At 38.2% G+C, this 19,007-nt stretch overlaps 1 protein-coding gene across 4 annotated transcripts in view; it reads left to right on the plus strand.

Moving 5' to 3' along the window:
* LOC129775527 (neuropeptides capa receptor) overlaps window positions 1–13,896 on the plus strand; it is a 237,546-nt gene extending 223,650 nt beyond the window's left edge. For all 4 annotated transcript variants that reach the window (XM_055780365.1, XM_055780366.1, XM_055780364.1 and 1 more), the window contains 2 exons: window positions 12,626–12,733; window positions 12,804–13,896. In XM_055780365.1, the coding sequence (XP_055636340.1) occupies window positions 12,626–12,733; window positions 12,804–13,322 (627 nt within the window). In that variant the 3' untranslated portion in view covers window positions 13,323–13,896. The remainder of the gene's footprint in view (window positions 1–12,625; window positions 12,734–12,803) is intronic.
* The last annotated feature ends 5,111 nt before the right edge of the window (window positions 13,897–19,007 follow it).

Below are 19,007 nucleotides of genomic sequence, written 5' to 3' on the forward strand. Positions count from 1 at the left end.
CAATAAATGTTTCTATAATGGTATGACACCCCTCCCTCCGCTGGAATGGAGAGGGGGTCCCATAAAAATATTACACATATTAAAACCAAACATATTCCAACCAAACAAGACAATTGAAAATTTTGGGAAAACTCTGATGGAAAAAGGGAAAATTCCCATATGTTCTACAATTACATAGTGACAAGTGCTGTTAGTCCATTTGATGTTTGCGCTAGCGAAATTGATCTTTGTTCGAAACTGGAAATGGATTTTAATGTGATGAAACGCACTCCTATATCTTCTTCTATCTATACCAAAAAAAGGATCGCTGGATATGTTGATAAGAGCAGAACTCGAGGAAGGAATTTAACGATTTAGAGCTGTCTTTATTCTATCATATTTTCTGTATAAAAAAATTATTCCATCTAACGGAGAAACATGTTATTTGCAAGTGGTTGAAAAATCTTGAACGAGAATTGTGTCTGAAAATAATCTGACATTATAATGATAAGTTTTGTTAGAAATACTAGTAATTTTATAGTAAAAGTTAAATTCAACGGGGTCGATTAGAAGATCAATCAATGAACAGTTCTGCGATTGGACCCATGAGCTTGTTCATAGTAAGAAAACGTGGATGTTTGAAGATATTGATAAAAAAAACACAAATTTTGGGCGAGTAGAAGATATTTCAATACTCTTGACATAATTTATTGCAATGAATGTTCAACTCAAGTTTGTATTCTGATCAATTTTGGATTTTGCATTACTCAAATTCGTGAAACTGATATTGTATATTTTCTGGAATTCATGTTAGATGTTGCTGAGTATATTTTTGAAAATCTGGTACGGAAATAAATGATTCAAGATATGAGTTTAAATTTTTATAAAAAGTTAGAAAAAATTGAAAAATAATAAAAGGTCTCTTTTACGCATGAGACTCACGCGGGCTTTGAGATGTCGCATTATAATCATGGGGAATTAACGTGTTGCGTCCCGCATGTAAGGTAAAGGGTGTGTCACATCAAATTGCATCACGGAAAAAACGCTGTAGAAATTCGCCCAGTAGACCGATCCTTTTGAAAATTTTAGACAGTAAAATAAAAACTATTAAACAACTTTTGGCATTTTCTTTTTATTCATACTTCGAGCCCAAGCCCGTATGCTCGCACCTTCCTCTTTACCCCGTCCATAAGGTTCTGTACAACGTCAGGTTGTAGTTTTTTTTAACAGAAATCCATTTTCTCTTGAAGTCCGCCTCCGATTTGACAACTTTTGGGTTCGTCCGGAGGGCCTGCTTCATAATCGCCCAATATTTCTCTATCGGGCGAAGCTCCGGCGCGTTGGGCGGGTTCATTTCCTTTGGCACGAAGGTGACCCCGTTGGCTTCGTACCACTCCAACACGTCCTTTGAATAGTGGCACGAAGCGAGATCCGGCCAGAAGATGGTCGGGCCCTCGTGCTGCTTCAATAGTGATAGTAAGCGCTTCTGTAGGCACTTCCTAAGGTAAACCTGCCCGTTTACCGTGCCGGTCATCACGAAGGGGGCGCTCCGCTTTCCGCAAGAGCAGATCGCTTGCCACACCATGTACTTTTTGGCAAACTTGGATAGTTTCTGCTTGCGAATCTCCTCCGGAACGCTGAATTTGTCGTCTGCGGAGAAGAACAACAGGCCCGGCAGCTGACGAAAGTCCGCTTTGACGTAGATTTCGTCGTCCATTACCAGGCAATGCGGCTTCGTCAGCATTTCGGTGTACAGCTTCCGGACTCGCGTCTTCCCCACCATGTTTTGCCTTTCGTCGCGGTTAGGAGCCTTCTGAACCTTGTATGTACGCAGGCCCTCCCGCTGCTTGGTCCGCTGGACGAATGAACTTGACAAATTCAGCTTATTGGCGACATCCCGGACCGAACTTCTCGGATCACGTCTAAACTGCTTAACTACGCGCTTGTGATCTTTTTCACTGACGGAGCATCCATTTTTGCCGTTCTTCACCTTCCGGTCGATGGTTAGGTTCTCGAAGTATCGTTTTAGTACTCTGCTGACCGTGGATTGGACGGTTCCCAGCATCTTACCGATGTCCCGATGTGACAACTCCGGATTCTCGAAATGAGTGCGCAGGATTAATTCACGACGCTCTTTTTCGTTCGACGACATTTTTCCAAATTTACGAAAAATTGACAGTGAAGCATGGCCAACGTGATCTATACACTCTTATCTGATTATAAGCGAAAGCTGAAGATATAATTCCTAAAAATTAAATTTCTACAGCGTTTTTTCCGTGATGCAATTTGATGTGACACACCCTTCATTTCTTCCGGGTAGTTTCGAGTAACCGTCTCGTAGCGCCTAGGTTGTACTAATGTAATATGACTTGACTCATCTTCAACTTGTCATTTTCCTAACTTTTGTCGTTTCGAACTCATATACCGATGTCTCGTCACATTCAGTTGTGCATTTGATGATGGCTGGATCAGAATCGATCGTGGAAAACAACACTTCTGAGATCTCAGCACGACACCATCTATTCATGAGATTGTCTAGCATTATGCAAATGTCAGTTAAAATGTCAAGCATTATACCGTTTTGTCTCATAATTCTCAAACAGTAAACAGTCTCAAATTCCGAACACTTCATTTTTAAATGTAAATTTACTAAACTTCGACGTTTTAAACAATTGAATAATGAACACCCACATTATTTGAGTTATAGACTTCATTTTAACATCCTTTACAGGTATCGATATAGCCTATAATAGGGTAAATGATTATGGTTTGTCCAAATTTGGGGTGTTTTTGTTTTGAGTTCATCAAAATGCGTTAATTTAATGGTTTAGCTATGCAACTCTGATACAAATGGTGTGCAAGCAATGTTTACAATATTTGTAAGTGTTGACGTGGGACTACGTCTAACCGGAGTATATGGGGGGTAAAATAAAAACATAAACACAGAACATGCAAGAAAAAATGAAAGATTCCGAATGCTTATAACTGGAGCATTTCTTACTGTATCGGAAAGATGTTTGCATCAATTGATAGAAATATTCCTACGCATCTATCGCAATTAATAAAATGTTATTTGTCATTAGATAAACAATTGAATAATTGTAAAAAGTTAAGCGTTATTTGAACGCCCTAACTACCTAGTTTTGATTGGCCTGATTTACAGTTTCCCCAACACAGCCATCATAACCAAGCAGCCCTGGGGAAATCGGCATTGCAAATACATGGAAGTATGGGGATTTTTGTTCTCACCGAAATGTATTCCCTAGCACAGAATTCAAAACCAAGCAGTGTTGGAGAAATCGGTATTGGAAACACATGAAAGTCGGGGGTAATTTCGTTCCGACTGGAATGTGTTTCCGTAACTTCAAATCCATAGAGCGTGGGGAAATTGGTATTACAAATTTATGCAAGTTGAGGTTATTTTTTGTTCCGACCGAAATGTGTTTCCCCAACACAGACTTCAGAACCAAGGTGTCTGAGAGAATTGGTATTGCAAATTCATGCAGGTCGGGGGTATTTTTGTTCCGACTGAAATGTGTTTCCCTAACACAGACTTGAAATCCAAGGAGCGTGGGGAAATCGGTTTTGCAAATAAATGCAGCTTGCGAGTACATTTGTACTCGTACTGCAGACTAGAATATGTTTCCTTAACACTTAGAAAACTGGGAAAATCTAGCAGACATTAAAGGCGAATGAACTGAAAAGTTCAAAACCTCTCTAATTCATCATCAGTCATAGGTCAGCCAGCAGACATTAAAGGCGAATGAACTTTCAAGTTTAAAGGCTCTATAATATAAAAAGTATAAGTTTAAGTTGTTGATTCATGCAAGCAGGGGGTACTTTCCTCAGCCGCATGTTTTTTTTTGCACTCCGAAATTTGTTTTTCTAACACGGATTACAAAAACGGGTACGAACACAACGCTTTGGCTCGGTTATTCAAGTTTGCATTGAAGGATATGCCTTCATATCTTCTGCTCACTGAATTTCTGGCACTGAGTGCCTGAAGTTCGTCAAATCAAGCAAATTCGTGGTTCGAGAAGTACGTGCACTTGAGAGATGCAAACTTCAGAGGGAAGTGTAAAAAAAAATAATCGTTTGATAATTCCTCCGTTCACATATTTTGTCGTAGGCATCATACCAAACGTGAAAGGACTGTCATTAACTTTACTTGTAACGGAGAACATAATCTATCATAATGCATGAATTGACTATATATGGCATTTATTCAATCTCTTTACTCACAAAGTAAATATATTGAATACGATTGAATTCGGAAATTTTTCAATTCAATCAAAATTTCAACTTTGCGGTTATATCATAGCTATAATCCACCCATTTTTTTATAATCGAGAAAAGGTCTGAATACGTGCCAAATAATCATCTGGTGATCGATTAAAAGTTAGCTCGAATGAGGGGCGCATTGACACCAATAGATTGTGTATCTTATAATCCTTTAAAACGTGTGATTCTCTAAAAATATACTATAAAACTACTGTAGATCATGAAGAAGACAATTTTATTTATATGTTTCGAAACATTCGAATACCTGATTTGACAAAGGTGTGCTGAATTAGAGCATTCAAAAAAGTGGACAAACCATGATCATATTTTAGACTGGACAAATAAAAATTATTTACCTTCTATAATATTGAACATTTGCAAAAAATGACAGTCAAAACCAATGATAAAATGTTTGCGTTAGCGCAATTTCCGTAAAAACAAGCATCATATGAACCAAGTTTCTACGCATGGTTCAAATTCCGAATACTTCTTTTTTAAATGTAAATTTACTGAACTTTAATGTTAAAGTTTAAAACAATTGAAAAATCAGAACCCTGACATTCTTTGGGTCATAGGCTTCATTTTGAATCATTTACAAGAATCTATAATTTATAATATTAAACATATGTAAAAATGTGACTATCAAAACCAGTGATAAAATCCAATTTTTTGCGATTATAACATTTTTCAAGAAAAGGTAAATGGTTTCAATTTAATATTTTTTTAAAAAATTGCATTTTCGCTGTTCGGAATTTGAGACAAAAATGTTTGGAATATGAGTCAGTGACAAAAATTGCGTACGGAATTTGAGACAAAAGTGATTAAACATAGTTTTAGTTTTACACCATGAATATGTATTTGTAATTTAATTCAATGTAGTCAGATGAAAAAAAGGCTCTATTGTATCCAAAAATCACATTAAATTTACGAAAAAGTACGATGTTGAGTAATAAAACACTGTTTACTGGCCATCAAAGCTCAAGTGGTCGGAATTTGGTACAAAACGGTACAATCGCGTAAATCCCACGTTTTGATTGGTTCAATTTTTTGTTCCTCAAGTTTTGCGCCTAAAAGGAGCAAGTAAAGTAGCACTAAAGCACAATTTGAACATACCCATACCATTGTGAAAATAACCTTAGGTACTGAAAATATATGAGCCTCGCAAAAATGGCTTCTCCCAAGTCCGAGTTTCACTCATAGCAAAGCCTTATTTTATTCGACAAACGCAAACTCTCTGCACAGGATGCTTGCTTAGCTGAAACATATGCTGTTGGCTGATCGCAATTTGGAGTGACACGACAATAACAGAAAATGTCTAAAAGACTTACGTAATTTATGTCTCCTTTCGGTACAACGTGGTATGTAGCAGAACTTGCTCTTTTAACAGCACAAATGAGAAAGCATAAAGTGCGGAGCTTAAGTCGCAATATTTCCTTCCTACTCTTAAATTCCCCCTAGAACGAACGTTTCATTTGATTCGCAGTGGCATATCAATATTGTAACTCATCAATATGTTAGTTTAGATGCGAATGAGCTGCAAAGTTTAAAGCCTCTATAATACAATTAAGTAATGTAAGCATGCATAAGTAGATGCTTATTGACAGCACAGAGATAAGCGCACAAATGGACAAAACAACTGATTAAGGAATTATAATGTATAGCACAAACAAATCTTAGAGAATTTTCAATTCGATTGGTATACATATCATAAAAATTCGTTCGTTGTGAAAAAAAGTTATCAACCGTAACATTATTCCATCAAATCGTTACCTGTTTTCTGATTTGACACCGTTACTGAAAGACTAGTAGGACTACTAGTAGTCTAGTAATCTATAAAAATCGACAGTTTTTCAAATTATGCCCATTTTTGATTCTTCCTATCTTGGTTTGTACCTCTGAAACGCTCAATCGATCAGCGATTTCTCAAACCCAAAAAAAGGGTATTTCATTGGAATTATCAGGAAAAAAATATATCTAGCAAAATGCCTACTTTTGATCGAAAAGTTTAGAAATGTTCATTTTTTATAAATTTCGAATTGACTGTAGCTTTTTTGGGGCTGTCCACATACCACGTAGATACCTTTAGAGGGGTAGGGGTTACTAAAATGTCCACGCTTGTCCACGGTGAGGGTGGAGGAGATATAAACAATACACGTGAACACGTTAAATAAATATTTGAAAAGAATGCATTCACATCTATATTGAAGCATAACTTAAATCTGTTCTGAATTTTCATGAGTTTTCACACTTTCTGCTCACCCCGAGCACTTTGTATTTACCAAAATTCTTTCAGTATGTGAAAGTGTTAGGTAGTTTATTGTGAATTTCTTAGGATGGAACTTCTACGCGTATTATGAAATCAACAATTACAGAACTAAAACGATGTTATGGCTTCAAACTATGCTACATATAGGTTTTTGCATTATGTCTAAGCACCACTCAAAATGAATGGTATAAACACATTGTTAGAGCAAACTCAATGTTTTTTCATATTTATTTTCTTTATAGTCTTCTTCAACGGTGCTCCAAAATTAGATTCAGGTAGGCCCATTTTTGATCGAAGAATGCTCATCAGCTTCAGCACAGACTGATTTGCGATGATTTTGGCCACTGTGAAGTTTGCGATGGAATCTGCTAGCTTCACATATTTTCTCAAATACGATCTGGTAAGGGGTAAGGGTTGTCTCAATTGGATTTATTTAGTTAATAATCACATCGAAGTTCGTTATGAATTCTTAAAAAAAAATAGAACAACAAAAAAACCGGCAAGGCAATGAAACGTGCAAAATTGAGATGCATAATTTTCTCTCCATTCTAATGCTAAATATACTCGTGTCAAAAAAATTGTTCGAAAAAATTGAAAAAAATTGTTTGCAAAAATTGTAACTTTCAAACCGCCAGACTAATTTTTGATCTTCTTACTTATTTCGACTGAACTTTCTAGAAAAAAAATATAAACTGCGCCCCTGTCTTTACTTAGAGTCTTTTTACAGAACATATCAAAAACTCCGAAAGGTTGAAGTTACACTCCAGGACAGACATGAAAAACGTAGTCCTACGTCAAAAACACAGATCCGGCAGTGTGATTTAAGTATGCCCCTGTAAAAAGGGTATTCTAGTGAACAGGAACGAATTTCGGACGGTTTTTCTAGCTCTGAACAAATAAAACGAAGGATATTTTTTCCATCCATTATTTCATTATTTGTTCATCTATCTTTCGAAAATACAACAAGATCTAAACTGAAAAAATATTCAAAACTAGCACAGTTACTAGCTGTTGAAGAGAGGAGGTTGTAAACAAAATTGTGCCATGTCGTACACGATTCCGGCTTCTGGTTATCTGAAACGAAAAAATCGAGCAGATTCAGAATCAGTAAAAATGCCGCTTCAACACGCTTTTTATGACGATTTCAATTTTTTAAATAGTATAATTAAAAAATAATGTTTTTATTGGTTTTTGCGATAGAGAGAAGTATATAGATTTATTCAGATCAAATTTGGAATAGGGAGGTTTTCGTAGCCGCATTGATTGCGCGTTCGCTTACTAAGCGATCGATCGTGAGTTCAAAACTCATGGTCCTCAATTACCCATCTTTGTGTAGTAATAGAATAATTACGTCCACGCAACAATCATCATGCAAGCTCTGCTATTATGGAAGCTCTGATTGCAACAAGGAAAAAAAATCGGACTGTTGCGCTATTAACAACACAACATTGATCATGTCAAGTGTCTCCGCTGTCCGATGAACGATGAAAGAACAGAAGAAATACTCTTACACCTAAGGAGCTACTACTGTGTATTTAATTTACCATATGTAATGGAACAGAAGGGTTACGCTTATGCCTAAAAAAGGCTGTGACTACTCGCTCTGTTACAGCTAAAATGTTAATGAGCCTAGATAAATAAACAAATGGGATTAAAAAAATGGAATAAATCGGCTCAGTAGAACTGAGATATCGCTTGGAATAAATAGGTTCGAAAAAAACGCGTTTGAAACTTTATGTCAACCAAGCACGTTAAATACCGCAACACCAAAATGGCCCACTTAATTCTTGGTTGATACAAGCATAGATATGACGTTCATTTCTTTTAAAAGCTGAGATTATTCCCGGTATACATAAACAGATAAGTCGCCGACACTAACAGATTCAGATGTATCTAATAATCGATCAAAGCTGCACCCAAAAATATTTAGCACATTTTTGACTTCCTCATACATTACATTGAATGAGCCAAAAAGTTTCTTTAAATTTTCTATCAACCCATACTGACACAGCGTTCACTCAAGCGAGATGTGAGTTTGTGTATAATATACGAAGGCAGTCATATATGTACTTAGCCTCATCGCTCGTTAGTGTCAGTATCGCAAAAGAGATTACTTATCGTCTCGTAAACGGCTACTGTCAAAATTTCAGCCGTATCAAACTCGTAGCTTTATTTTGACCGTGTGTGGAAGCGGGCGGGTCCGCGGATTTTAGAAAAATGGAACAAATGGAAATTCCGCCGTCGCCACGACCAAATTGGTCGAATTGCACAACGAACTGCTGACCCATCCATCGTATTCTCCAGATTTTGCCCCGAGCGACTTTTTATTTTGTTTGAATAAGTCACTCGCCGGGCAGAAATTTAAGTCGAATGAGAAGGTCATCGCCGCCACGGAGGCCTACTTTGCAGACCTTGAGAGAACGTATTTTTCAGATAGAATAAAGACGTTGGACCATCGCTGGGTCAAGTGTATCGAGCTAAAAGGAGACTATGTTGAGAAATAAATCACCACTTTTCCGATTTTTTTTTTTTGTAGGCTAAGTACTTATCCGACTGCCCTCGTATATGCCATAGCAATATAAGAGCAACATAAGAGAGAAAAATAAGAGACACTTTGCAAATAAGCACGCATCAAAGATAAAAAAAATATGTTTACGTTTTCCGTTATTTTTGTTCCAGCACAAAAGCTCTCTTCCGAGTATACTTATTAGGTCTAATTTCATTTTATAATGTGGTGTAATATTCTCGTGCTTTGGTATAACAGCACCAGTTGTTATGTGGAACAGCATTAAAACCCAACCGGCCGTGGTTCGATCCCTGCTTGGAATCGTTCGAATTTTTTGGGTACAATTTCAGGTTGACATTCAGTCTGCGAGAATAAGAGGTCTGCTCTATACATACAAACATTTTTTCACTTATAACAAAGGAGCTTTTATTTGTGCATTTGACGCATCAACACAAGAAAAAAACATATTTGATATAAAGATATCTTTTCTGCCAAAGCTATTTTGGGATACCTTCAGAACGAACCAAGAGCAGCTGAAATTGATATCAGATAAAAAATTATTTCGTCGGATCAAAATTATCGGGCCTTCCAGAAATATATCACGTCTAATACAGGATGGCTCATCGTAACGTGCTTTTGTCGAATCTCGTTTACTTATAGATGCAAGGACTGACAAGAGCGGCAATCTATATGTATAAAAATGGATTTCTGTCTGTCTGTCTGTCTGATTCTTATGGACTCGGAAACTACTGAACCGATCAACATCAAAATTAGTATGTAGGGGTTTTTGGGGCCGGGGAAGGTTTTCGTGATAGTTTGAGACCCCTCCCCCTTCTCTTAGGGAGGGCTGCCATACAAATTAAACACTAATTTTTACATTACTCGAGACTTAACCAAGCAAATGAAACGAGATTTGGCATGTGGAGGTTTGCAATAAATGATTCTATGGTGGTTAGACTCTCCACCCCCCTCCCTAAGGGGGAGCTGTCATACAATTGAAACACACATTTCTGCATTACTCGAGAATTAATCGAGCAAATGAAACCGAATTAGGCATATGGAGGTTTTAGGGTGCAATAAATGTTTCTATTGTGGTTAGACACTCCTCCCCCCCCTCCCAAAAAGGGGGCTGCCATACAAATGAAACACAAATTTCTGTACTACTCGAGAATTAATCAAGCAAATGAAATCAAATTAGGCATATGGAGGTTTTAGGGTGCAATAAATGTTTCTATGGTGGTTAGACTCTCCACCCTCCTCTCTAAGGGGGAGCTGCCATACAAATGAATGACAAATTTCAGCATAATTCGAAAACTAATCAAGCAAATTGAGCGAATGAATGAATAGACACTCCCCCTCTCTCTCTCTCTGAGGAGAGGGGAGGGGTACTCTGTCATACAAATGAAACATACATTTCTGCATAATTCAAGAACTAATCAAGCAAACTGAACCAAATTTGGCATGCGGAGGTTTTAGGGGGCAAGAAACATTTCTAAAGTAGTTCAATACCCCTCCCACTTTTCTGAGAGGGGGGGGGCTGCCAAAGAAATGAAACACAAATTTCTGCATGACTCGAGAACTAATCAAGCAAATAAGACCAAATTAGGCATATGGAGGTTTGAGGGTGCAATAAATGTTTTTATGTTGGTTGAACACTCCCCTCCCTCCTCTCTATAAATAATTTATTCCATGTAACGGAGAAACATGTTATTGGCAAGTGGTTGAAAAATCTTGAACGAGAATTGTGTCTGAAAATAATCTGATATTATGATTATGATATTATGATGAGTTTTGTTAGAAATACTAGGAAGTTTATAGTAAAAGGTAAACCCTACGGGGTTGATAAGAAAATCAATCTATGAACAGTTCTGCGATTGGACCCATGAACTTGCTCATAGTAAGAAATCGTGGGCGGGACGAAGTTTGCCGGGTCAGCTAGTGATATCAATAAATAACAGCTATTGTGTCAAATTTTTATTCACAATTTTACAAAACTAGCTGCTCTTATTGCTTATTGCTAGCTGCTTTATTGTGTGTCGTTTGTTTAACCTCCTGAACAACAATTTATTTCCAGTCAAAACAGCTCTATCAGACGATTTATTTTTTTTAATTTTGTAATTTTTCTAGAAGCATGCTCACAAGTATATCAAAGCAATAGACCGATATGACTTACAGATACTGCTCTCATAAAAAGCATCAAACCTCAATAATGTCTGACGAGTCCAACTCATCATTGACAGTTTGTTCAGGAAGATTTATGACGAACTGGACTCGTCGTTTCCGTTCAAAAGGTTAATTCGCCGTATGGTTTGAACAGCAATAAAAACTGTCATAGTGTAGAACAAACGTCAAACAGTGATGCAAGGTGGATTTTTTTCACAGATTCGTTTGACTTTACACTTCCATATTTAGTTATGAATGGTGAACTAAGGTTTAACAGCTTAACAGTCATCACTAAAGGTGAAGATTAGATTAAATGAATTAGATATAAGACAGAATATAAAAAACCGTATAAACTAATTGTATTGGTTCCTGGATGATTCCAAAACCGATCAAAAACTGAAAACAACAGCAACCATTTTCGAGGCTTGATTGCGTTTTTTTAATTTTATTCAAGAGGAGAATTGAAATGACAAATTTCCTCAATCATTACCATGTTCGCTCCTCTTGGCAGGGTCTGGAATCCATTGAATGATGAACAAACTCGACTTAAACGACGAAGCCCTAGCAAAAAGCATTTGATAATTCACTGTCATTGTATTTTCAGAGCCAGGCTTCCTTCTCGTCTGCATTATTGATAAACACACAATGAAAAGCCGAGAGCCTTCTATCTGATTCGCTATTCCCGATGAAAACATCAAACGCCGAAAAAAGATGCTCTACATAAGAAGACGGATGGAATGTGAAGATGCTGCTCTGAAGAAGCCATTGTTCACCGCTCAGATTACAAGCCAATTTCGTGGCTTTTCCACCGTAGAAGCCAAATCTTTAAATTTTCATCGCTTTACCAAGTAAACGATTATGGGCTGAGAAAACTCATGAAGAAATCCCCGCCAGCGTAAGATACAAAACGCGTACTTCCGATTTTAGCAGCGAAATCCCGATGGTCCAGATCACAAGTCAATAATCGAATAAGCGCAAGAGAGGCACGAAATACTCATCAATCTTACACACCAGCTTCCCACCCCTCCACTGTCGAGCATTCCGTTCGCAAAGGCAGCATGACTGATGACGGATTAGGTATTTTCATAGCTGATTATATCCTAATCACATGTGTTGTAAGGTCTTTGTAGTAGCTATCGGATGCCAAATTATATTAAATGTTTGTCATTCGAGTCAGAACGACAAATAATTCAATCCACTCACCACCTCTGATTTCTTTTCGTTAATTTGGTAACTGGGGGAAATTTTGGGGATAGAAGTATCACAACGTGCAATGTGACATAAATAATAGATTCGAGGGAATGTGATCCCATGTATCGGAAAAATACTATGATAAAGAACATATTCGCCTCTAAAAAATAATTAACATTGTTGACAGTTAATACATATTGCTTACTCAACTGAAGGATTCCTTCTTTCATTTTCGACAGCTGCGGGCACGATCAATGATGCAATCCAAGCGGTCCCTCTGCAAGGGCAATTTACATCCGAATAATAGTGTCCGCTATGACAACTGCATCAGACGGAACTCCTTGCAGGTAGGTCCATTGATGACATTTCAACCAACATATGTAATTTTAACGACATATACTCTCTAACCATCTCTAGATTGGTCACTTTGTGCCAGGAGGGCGCGGATCTCATTCAGCCAACACGACCGCTGAAATGGTCGTAATGCTGAAAAACAATCTGAGCGGAAGATCCCGTTGTTATACGACGTCAGCCTCGACGCTAGTCTCAACAATGGTATCCACGACGTCAACAACGACATCAGCCGCCAACGACGGTATCATCAAGATTCCCCTGATAAGCATCAACGGAGGCAGCAGTTGTCTGGCAAATAATGTCACCCAGTTCCCGCCCAACAACAACAACGGATGTGGTGTCATGGAAAACAACATTTCCACCGCATCGACCCCGCTGGTCTCGTCAAGGGCGTCATCCAGCTATTCCATAAATTTAAGTCAAACGCACAAATCCCCACAAGAGCACAACGAATCTCCAACCATCGATGATGCGGAAAGTAATTTTCCTCATCGGCAGCATCCAAATCAACAATTAATTAACGGCGCCGAAAGTGAGGAGTGCGACAGTCAGAGTGATCTGAAACACGAGACCACCATTTAACAGCCGAACGTCGTATGCTTTAATCATCGCGACCACCAACTCAAAACATATTCGAGCTCAACGAAGCACGGTGATTGGCAACAGGTAGACAACCCTATTCAATCGAACTACCACGAGCCAGACATGGTTGTATGAATAATGGAGAGACTTTCAGACGCGTATTGACCACAAACAGTAGTTATTTGTATATAATAGAATCTCGTTAGGATAGATTATTACAATTTTACGCATCGTAAAGCTGGACAGCAGTACCTACAAAAAAAAAGCGAATGTGAACGAGAGTAAGAACAAACAAAACTGCAATTACGTACCTCTTGTATAAAGTTCACCCTATAGCTTTAAGCGGATGTTGAATTGATCCATCGCTGTCATTATTTTTCCCGGAATCGGACATCCATCATGCTAATGTTGGTCCGCGATACGGACACGGAACACTTTGAGTGAGTAATATTGGCTATCGTGGACGAATTTATCCCACAAAAACGGAGCTTCGGGCAGCATCATGGAAATGAGCTATTGTTTTCGATATTTCAGTTTATGGTGTATTTTTTGACACGACATTTGCTTTACTAGTGCGAAAGCAGTTGATAATAAATTTACCTGTTGACGATGCAATTTTAATTTAATGCCGAACGAGATCCTGATTTTGAATTGAATAACACACTTACTATGAATCGACAGACCAACACAGCATAATTATTGCATCAATCTCGTTGATCTTGTCGAATTTGTCTCAATGGTTAGCGATCCTGTCCGAAATCTTAGTCTGCATTTTTTTTTATTTATTTATAATAAGTATTACTCAAAAACACAACTTTGGCGAACAAATTGTCCTATCCTCGTTTTCGTACGAACTATTCGTTGAACGTAACCTTTGAGTTATGAATCAGATCGAGTTAGAAAGAAAATTAATTGAATAGTCTATGTTTCTGTGGTTTATTGAGACGATGTGGTATGGGAAATTTGTGCTACTCTGTCGATACTTTGATCTAACAGTTGAAAGAAAAGAAACCAAAAGAAATCTGCTGACAAACATAACACACACGTAGATTCTTATTGGTTCCCACATACTACCTCATTTTCTTCCTAGATAGGCTTTGCCATTCATTCGGCTCTAATCTAACCTCATCGCTTTTACATTTTGCGTAAGTGACTCATTGCGATTCTGACGTTGGCGGTACTCTTCTAGTAAACGATTTTTCACAAGTTTTACAGGCCAGTCTGGGTTAACTTGATTCTGTAAATCTTGTACAAAGTTCAATTAGGATGATGGCACACTGCAAAACACCATCGCCATACGTAAAGATTCTTCGCGATTCTGACCCGCAGCTGAAAGCTTGTCGAACAAATCTTCCATGTGCTCTGGGTGAGTTCCCATGCAACCTCCCTCTGATATACTAGCACAACACAACATATTCCAGTAGAGTACGTTCGTTGGCATGGACACTTTTTCGCGGTGAATTTTCAATGCATACCACATACCACAGCACGATTGCTCTCACAATGTTTCATCACTTTCAACTGACTTTCGTCCAACAAGAGTCCAATATTACCACGTGTTTTCCGGTCCTGAGCCCTCTTTTTTTCCTTTTTGGGTTCTGGTTTCGCAACATTTGTCACTCTCCAAAAATCTTCTCGCTCCAGCAGCCACTCCATGCGCTGCTTCCATAAGTTCCAACACGATTGGCTGACACTTTTGCACCGTTCTCTATCTTTGAAAAAACCAAATTCTCACGTGATTCACATGGCTAAAATACTATATGGGCTGAAAAGTCCCGCGATTTTTGATGAAAACAATCGTTTTTTGGGAAAAGTTGTATTTATTCCTCAACATAATTTCCTTCGAGGGCAATACACTTGGTACAACGAGTTTCCAACATTTCGATGTAGTACGAAACGTCTACGTCTTCGAAATATGCCTCAGTGCTAATTTGCAGACTGCCTATTGGACTCAGGAGTGTAGTAATGGATCCACGTTTCATCCATTGTCACAAAACGTCGAAAGAAGTCCACTCGATTACGCTTCAAAAACACCGATACCGGCTGTTGAATCATCAACGCGCCGCTGTTTTTAGTCGACGGTCAGCAAACGCGGCTCCCATTGCGCGGATAGCTTTTTCATGTCCAAAATGTCGTGCAAAATGTATCCCGCTCGTTCTTTTGAAATGCATACGACCTCAGCTAACTAGCGTAATTTTACTTTACGATCGTTCAAAACGAGTCGATGCGTTTGTTTTACGCTTTCTGAATTCGTAGCCCCTTTTGGCATTCCAGAGCGAGGTGCATGTGCATTTTGAATTCACTAAGCCACCGATAAACTGCTGTTCTCGAAGAAGCTGAAGTGGAATAACATTTTGTCAACCATTGCATTGATTGAGTTTTTCCCATCAAAAATACGATATTCCTCTTTTTCCCTTTTTCTATACGAGTGCTCAAGTAGTGACACTTAAACAACTGTTATTTGAGAACAAATGAACGAAATGTCATGAAACTTCACACATAAGCTAGTGACAGATGAACCTCTCGAAATCAATCTTGTTCATTTTTTAAAGCGCCGTCTGTTGAAAAATCCCAACACTATTAAGCCCATGTAGTAAATGGAGCCGCTCTATTCTTACCATCCGAATAATGTCCCACTCTTCACACGTTCTGAGTCCAGCACCTTAGAGCAGAACCCACAGATTCATCACGGACTGACACGTATACATACGTATCCCAATAAAAAATCTCTGTGTTGAAAAATCCTACAGAAACGTTATAGGAATCGATTAAAAGCAGGTGGATATAAAGAGTGTGTCACATCAAATTGCATCACGGAAAAAACGCTGTAGAAATTTAATTTTTAGGAATTATATTTTCAGCTTTCGCTTATAATCAGATAAGAGTGTATAGATCACGTTGGCCATACTTCACTGTCAATTTTTCGTAAATTTGGAAAAATGTCGTCGAACGAAAAAGAGCTTCGTGAATTAATCCTGTGCACTCATTTTGAGAATCCGGAGTTGTCACATCGGGACATCGGTAAGATGCTGGGAACCGTCCAATCCACGGTCAGCAGAGTACTAAAACGATACTTCGAGAACCTAACCATCGACCGGAAGGTGAAGAACGGCAAAAATGGATGCTCCGTCAGTGAAAAAGATCACAAGCGCGTAGTTAAGCAGTTTAGACGTGATCCGAGAAGTTCGGTCCGGGATGTCTCCAATAAGCTGAATTTGTCAAGTTCATTCGTCCAGCGGACCAATCAGCGGGAGGGCCTGCGTACATACAAGGTTCAGAAGGCTCCTAACCGCGACGAAAGGCAAAACATGGTGGGGAAGACGCGAGCCCGGAAGCTGTACACCGAAATGCTGACGAAGCCGCATTGCCTGGTAATGGACGACGAAACCTACGTCAAAGCGGACTTTCGTCAGCTGCCGGGCCTGTTGTTCTTCTCCGCAGAGGACAAATTCAGCGTTCCGGAGGAGATTCGCAAGCAGAAACTATCCAAGTTTGCCAAAAAGTACACGGTGTGGCAAGCGATCTGCTCTTGCGGAAAGCGGAGCGCTCCCTTCGTGATGACCGGCACGATAAACGGGCAGGTTTACCTTAAGAAGTGCCTACAGAAGCGCTTACTACCACTATTGAAGCAGCACGAGGGCCCGACCATCTTCTGGCCGGATCTCGCTTCGTGCCACTATTCAAAGGACGTGTTGGAGTGGTACGAAGCCAACGGGGTCACCTTCGTGCCAAAGGAAATGAACCCGCCCAACGCGCGGGTTCATTTCCTTTATATTGGGCGATTATGAAGCAGGCCCCCCGGAAGAACCCAAAAGCTGTCAAATCGGAGGCGGACTTCAAGAGAAAATGGATTTCTGTTCAAAAAAAACTACAACCTGACGTTGTACAGAACCTTATGGACGGGGTAAAGAGGAAGGTGCGAGCATACGGGCTTGGGTTCGAAGTATGAATAAAAAGAAAATGCCAAAAGTTGTTTAATAGTTTTTATTTTACTGTCTAAAATTTTCAAAAGTATCGGTCTACTGGGCGAATTTCTACAGCGTTTTTCCCGTGATGCAATTTGATGTGACACACCCTTTACTTAAATGGATGACTAGTGACTGTGTTGGAGTTAATTCACAATTTTTTTACAGAAAGAATTTTTTTTTACATCTACACACACCAAGATAACAATATGTTCGTAGAATATACCAAAAGCTAAAGGCTTGAGCTTTAAAATGGTGTGTACATCATTATTTAAATAGAATGTTTCGAAAGCTTGTTTTCGACTGTCAAAAGTAGAGAAAAACAATCTGCATAGTGGGATATGATTTCGAGTTTGAGTCACTGTATATCCACACTAGCAATGTTCCTTTTTTGACGTTGCTCGACCATCTTAACCATATATCTTGCACATACCGTTCTGAATCATATTTCGGACGCTTAAGGCATTTGATGCAGAAAGCAGATCTAAACTTTATGCACAGGTACCGTTTTGAATCATATTTCGGACGCTTAAGGCATATGATGCAGAAAACAGATCTAAACTTTATGCACAGGTATAATTTGAGAGATATTTTTAAAAAATTAGCCATCTAGCTTTCTACTTTGGTACCTATTTGACTGAAAACATAAAAAAATCATCGAATAAAATGCTTTTCACATCAAGCGAATAAGAATCAAACTTCGGATACTAAATCAAATTTCGGACAGATTGAATTCGAATTTCGGACATTTTATTTTGTAATTTTATTTATTTTAAAATTACATTACACTTGATTATATTTTATAGTGAATTGCGAAACACTTACCAAGCAATCACAGTAAACTGTTAACGATGATGAGAACTAATGAAACACGGGAGAAATTTAAATATTTATGAACGGGTAAATTCTACGTGCTCACGCAAAACAAACGTCAAACACAAACGATAATGAGTGGTGCTGTTGAATATGTTCCTACTATGTGATAATTCAAATGTTATTCTCAAATGAAGTGATAGTGAAACCAAGGGATCACTCTAAAGAAGCAATTGTGATATTAAATTTATAGTTATATCATCAGTGCATGAAGCATTTCAAGCTATTAGAACAAAGTGTCCGAAATATGATGTCGTCCGAAATATGATTCAGAACGGTATTATTAGATTGATATTTTGAGTAAATTAGTTCAATATGCTTCTAAGCTTTCTATTGTGGTACCTATTTGATTGAAAACATAAAAAATTATCGATAAGAATGTTTTTCAACTGAAGCGAATTAGAATCAAACTTCGGACACTACTTATGAAAGTATCAAATTTCGGACAGAGTGAAATCGAATTTCGGACACTCTGTTTCCATAACTTTTCTGGTCATTTCAAGCTCAATGTATATTTCTGTACAATTATCAATGCAAAAAAATCATCAAACATGCGGAAATAACAACGACTTGTCTTGTCTAAAAGTGTACTGCAACCTTCCATGCACACACAAATGTGTCTTAACCATTGATAGCTTGTAAACTTGTAAAAGAACTTTTAAAGTCTGCTTCATTTAATATTGGAACACAAACAATTGCGTGTAGTTCAGTCATTTATTAACGAATTCATAATTTGTTTTTCATACAAATGTAGCATTTTCTTTACTCTTTCATAATAAAAAAATTAAAAAATTATTCATTGCTGTTTCGAAGAAATTCTCGTACTTTTCCCGTAATACGGCACATT

The sequence above is a fragment of the Toxorhynchites rutilus genome, chromosome 3, assembly GCF_029784135.1.
Source record: "Toxorhynchites rutilus septentrionalis strain SRP chromosome 3, ASM2978413v1, whole genome shotgun sequence".
In the NCBI taxonomy this organism is placed as follows: Eukaryota; Metazoa; Arthropoda; class Insecta; order Diptera; family Culicidae; genus Toxorhynchites; species Toxorhynchites rutilus.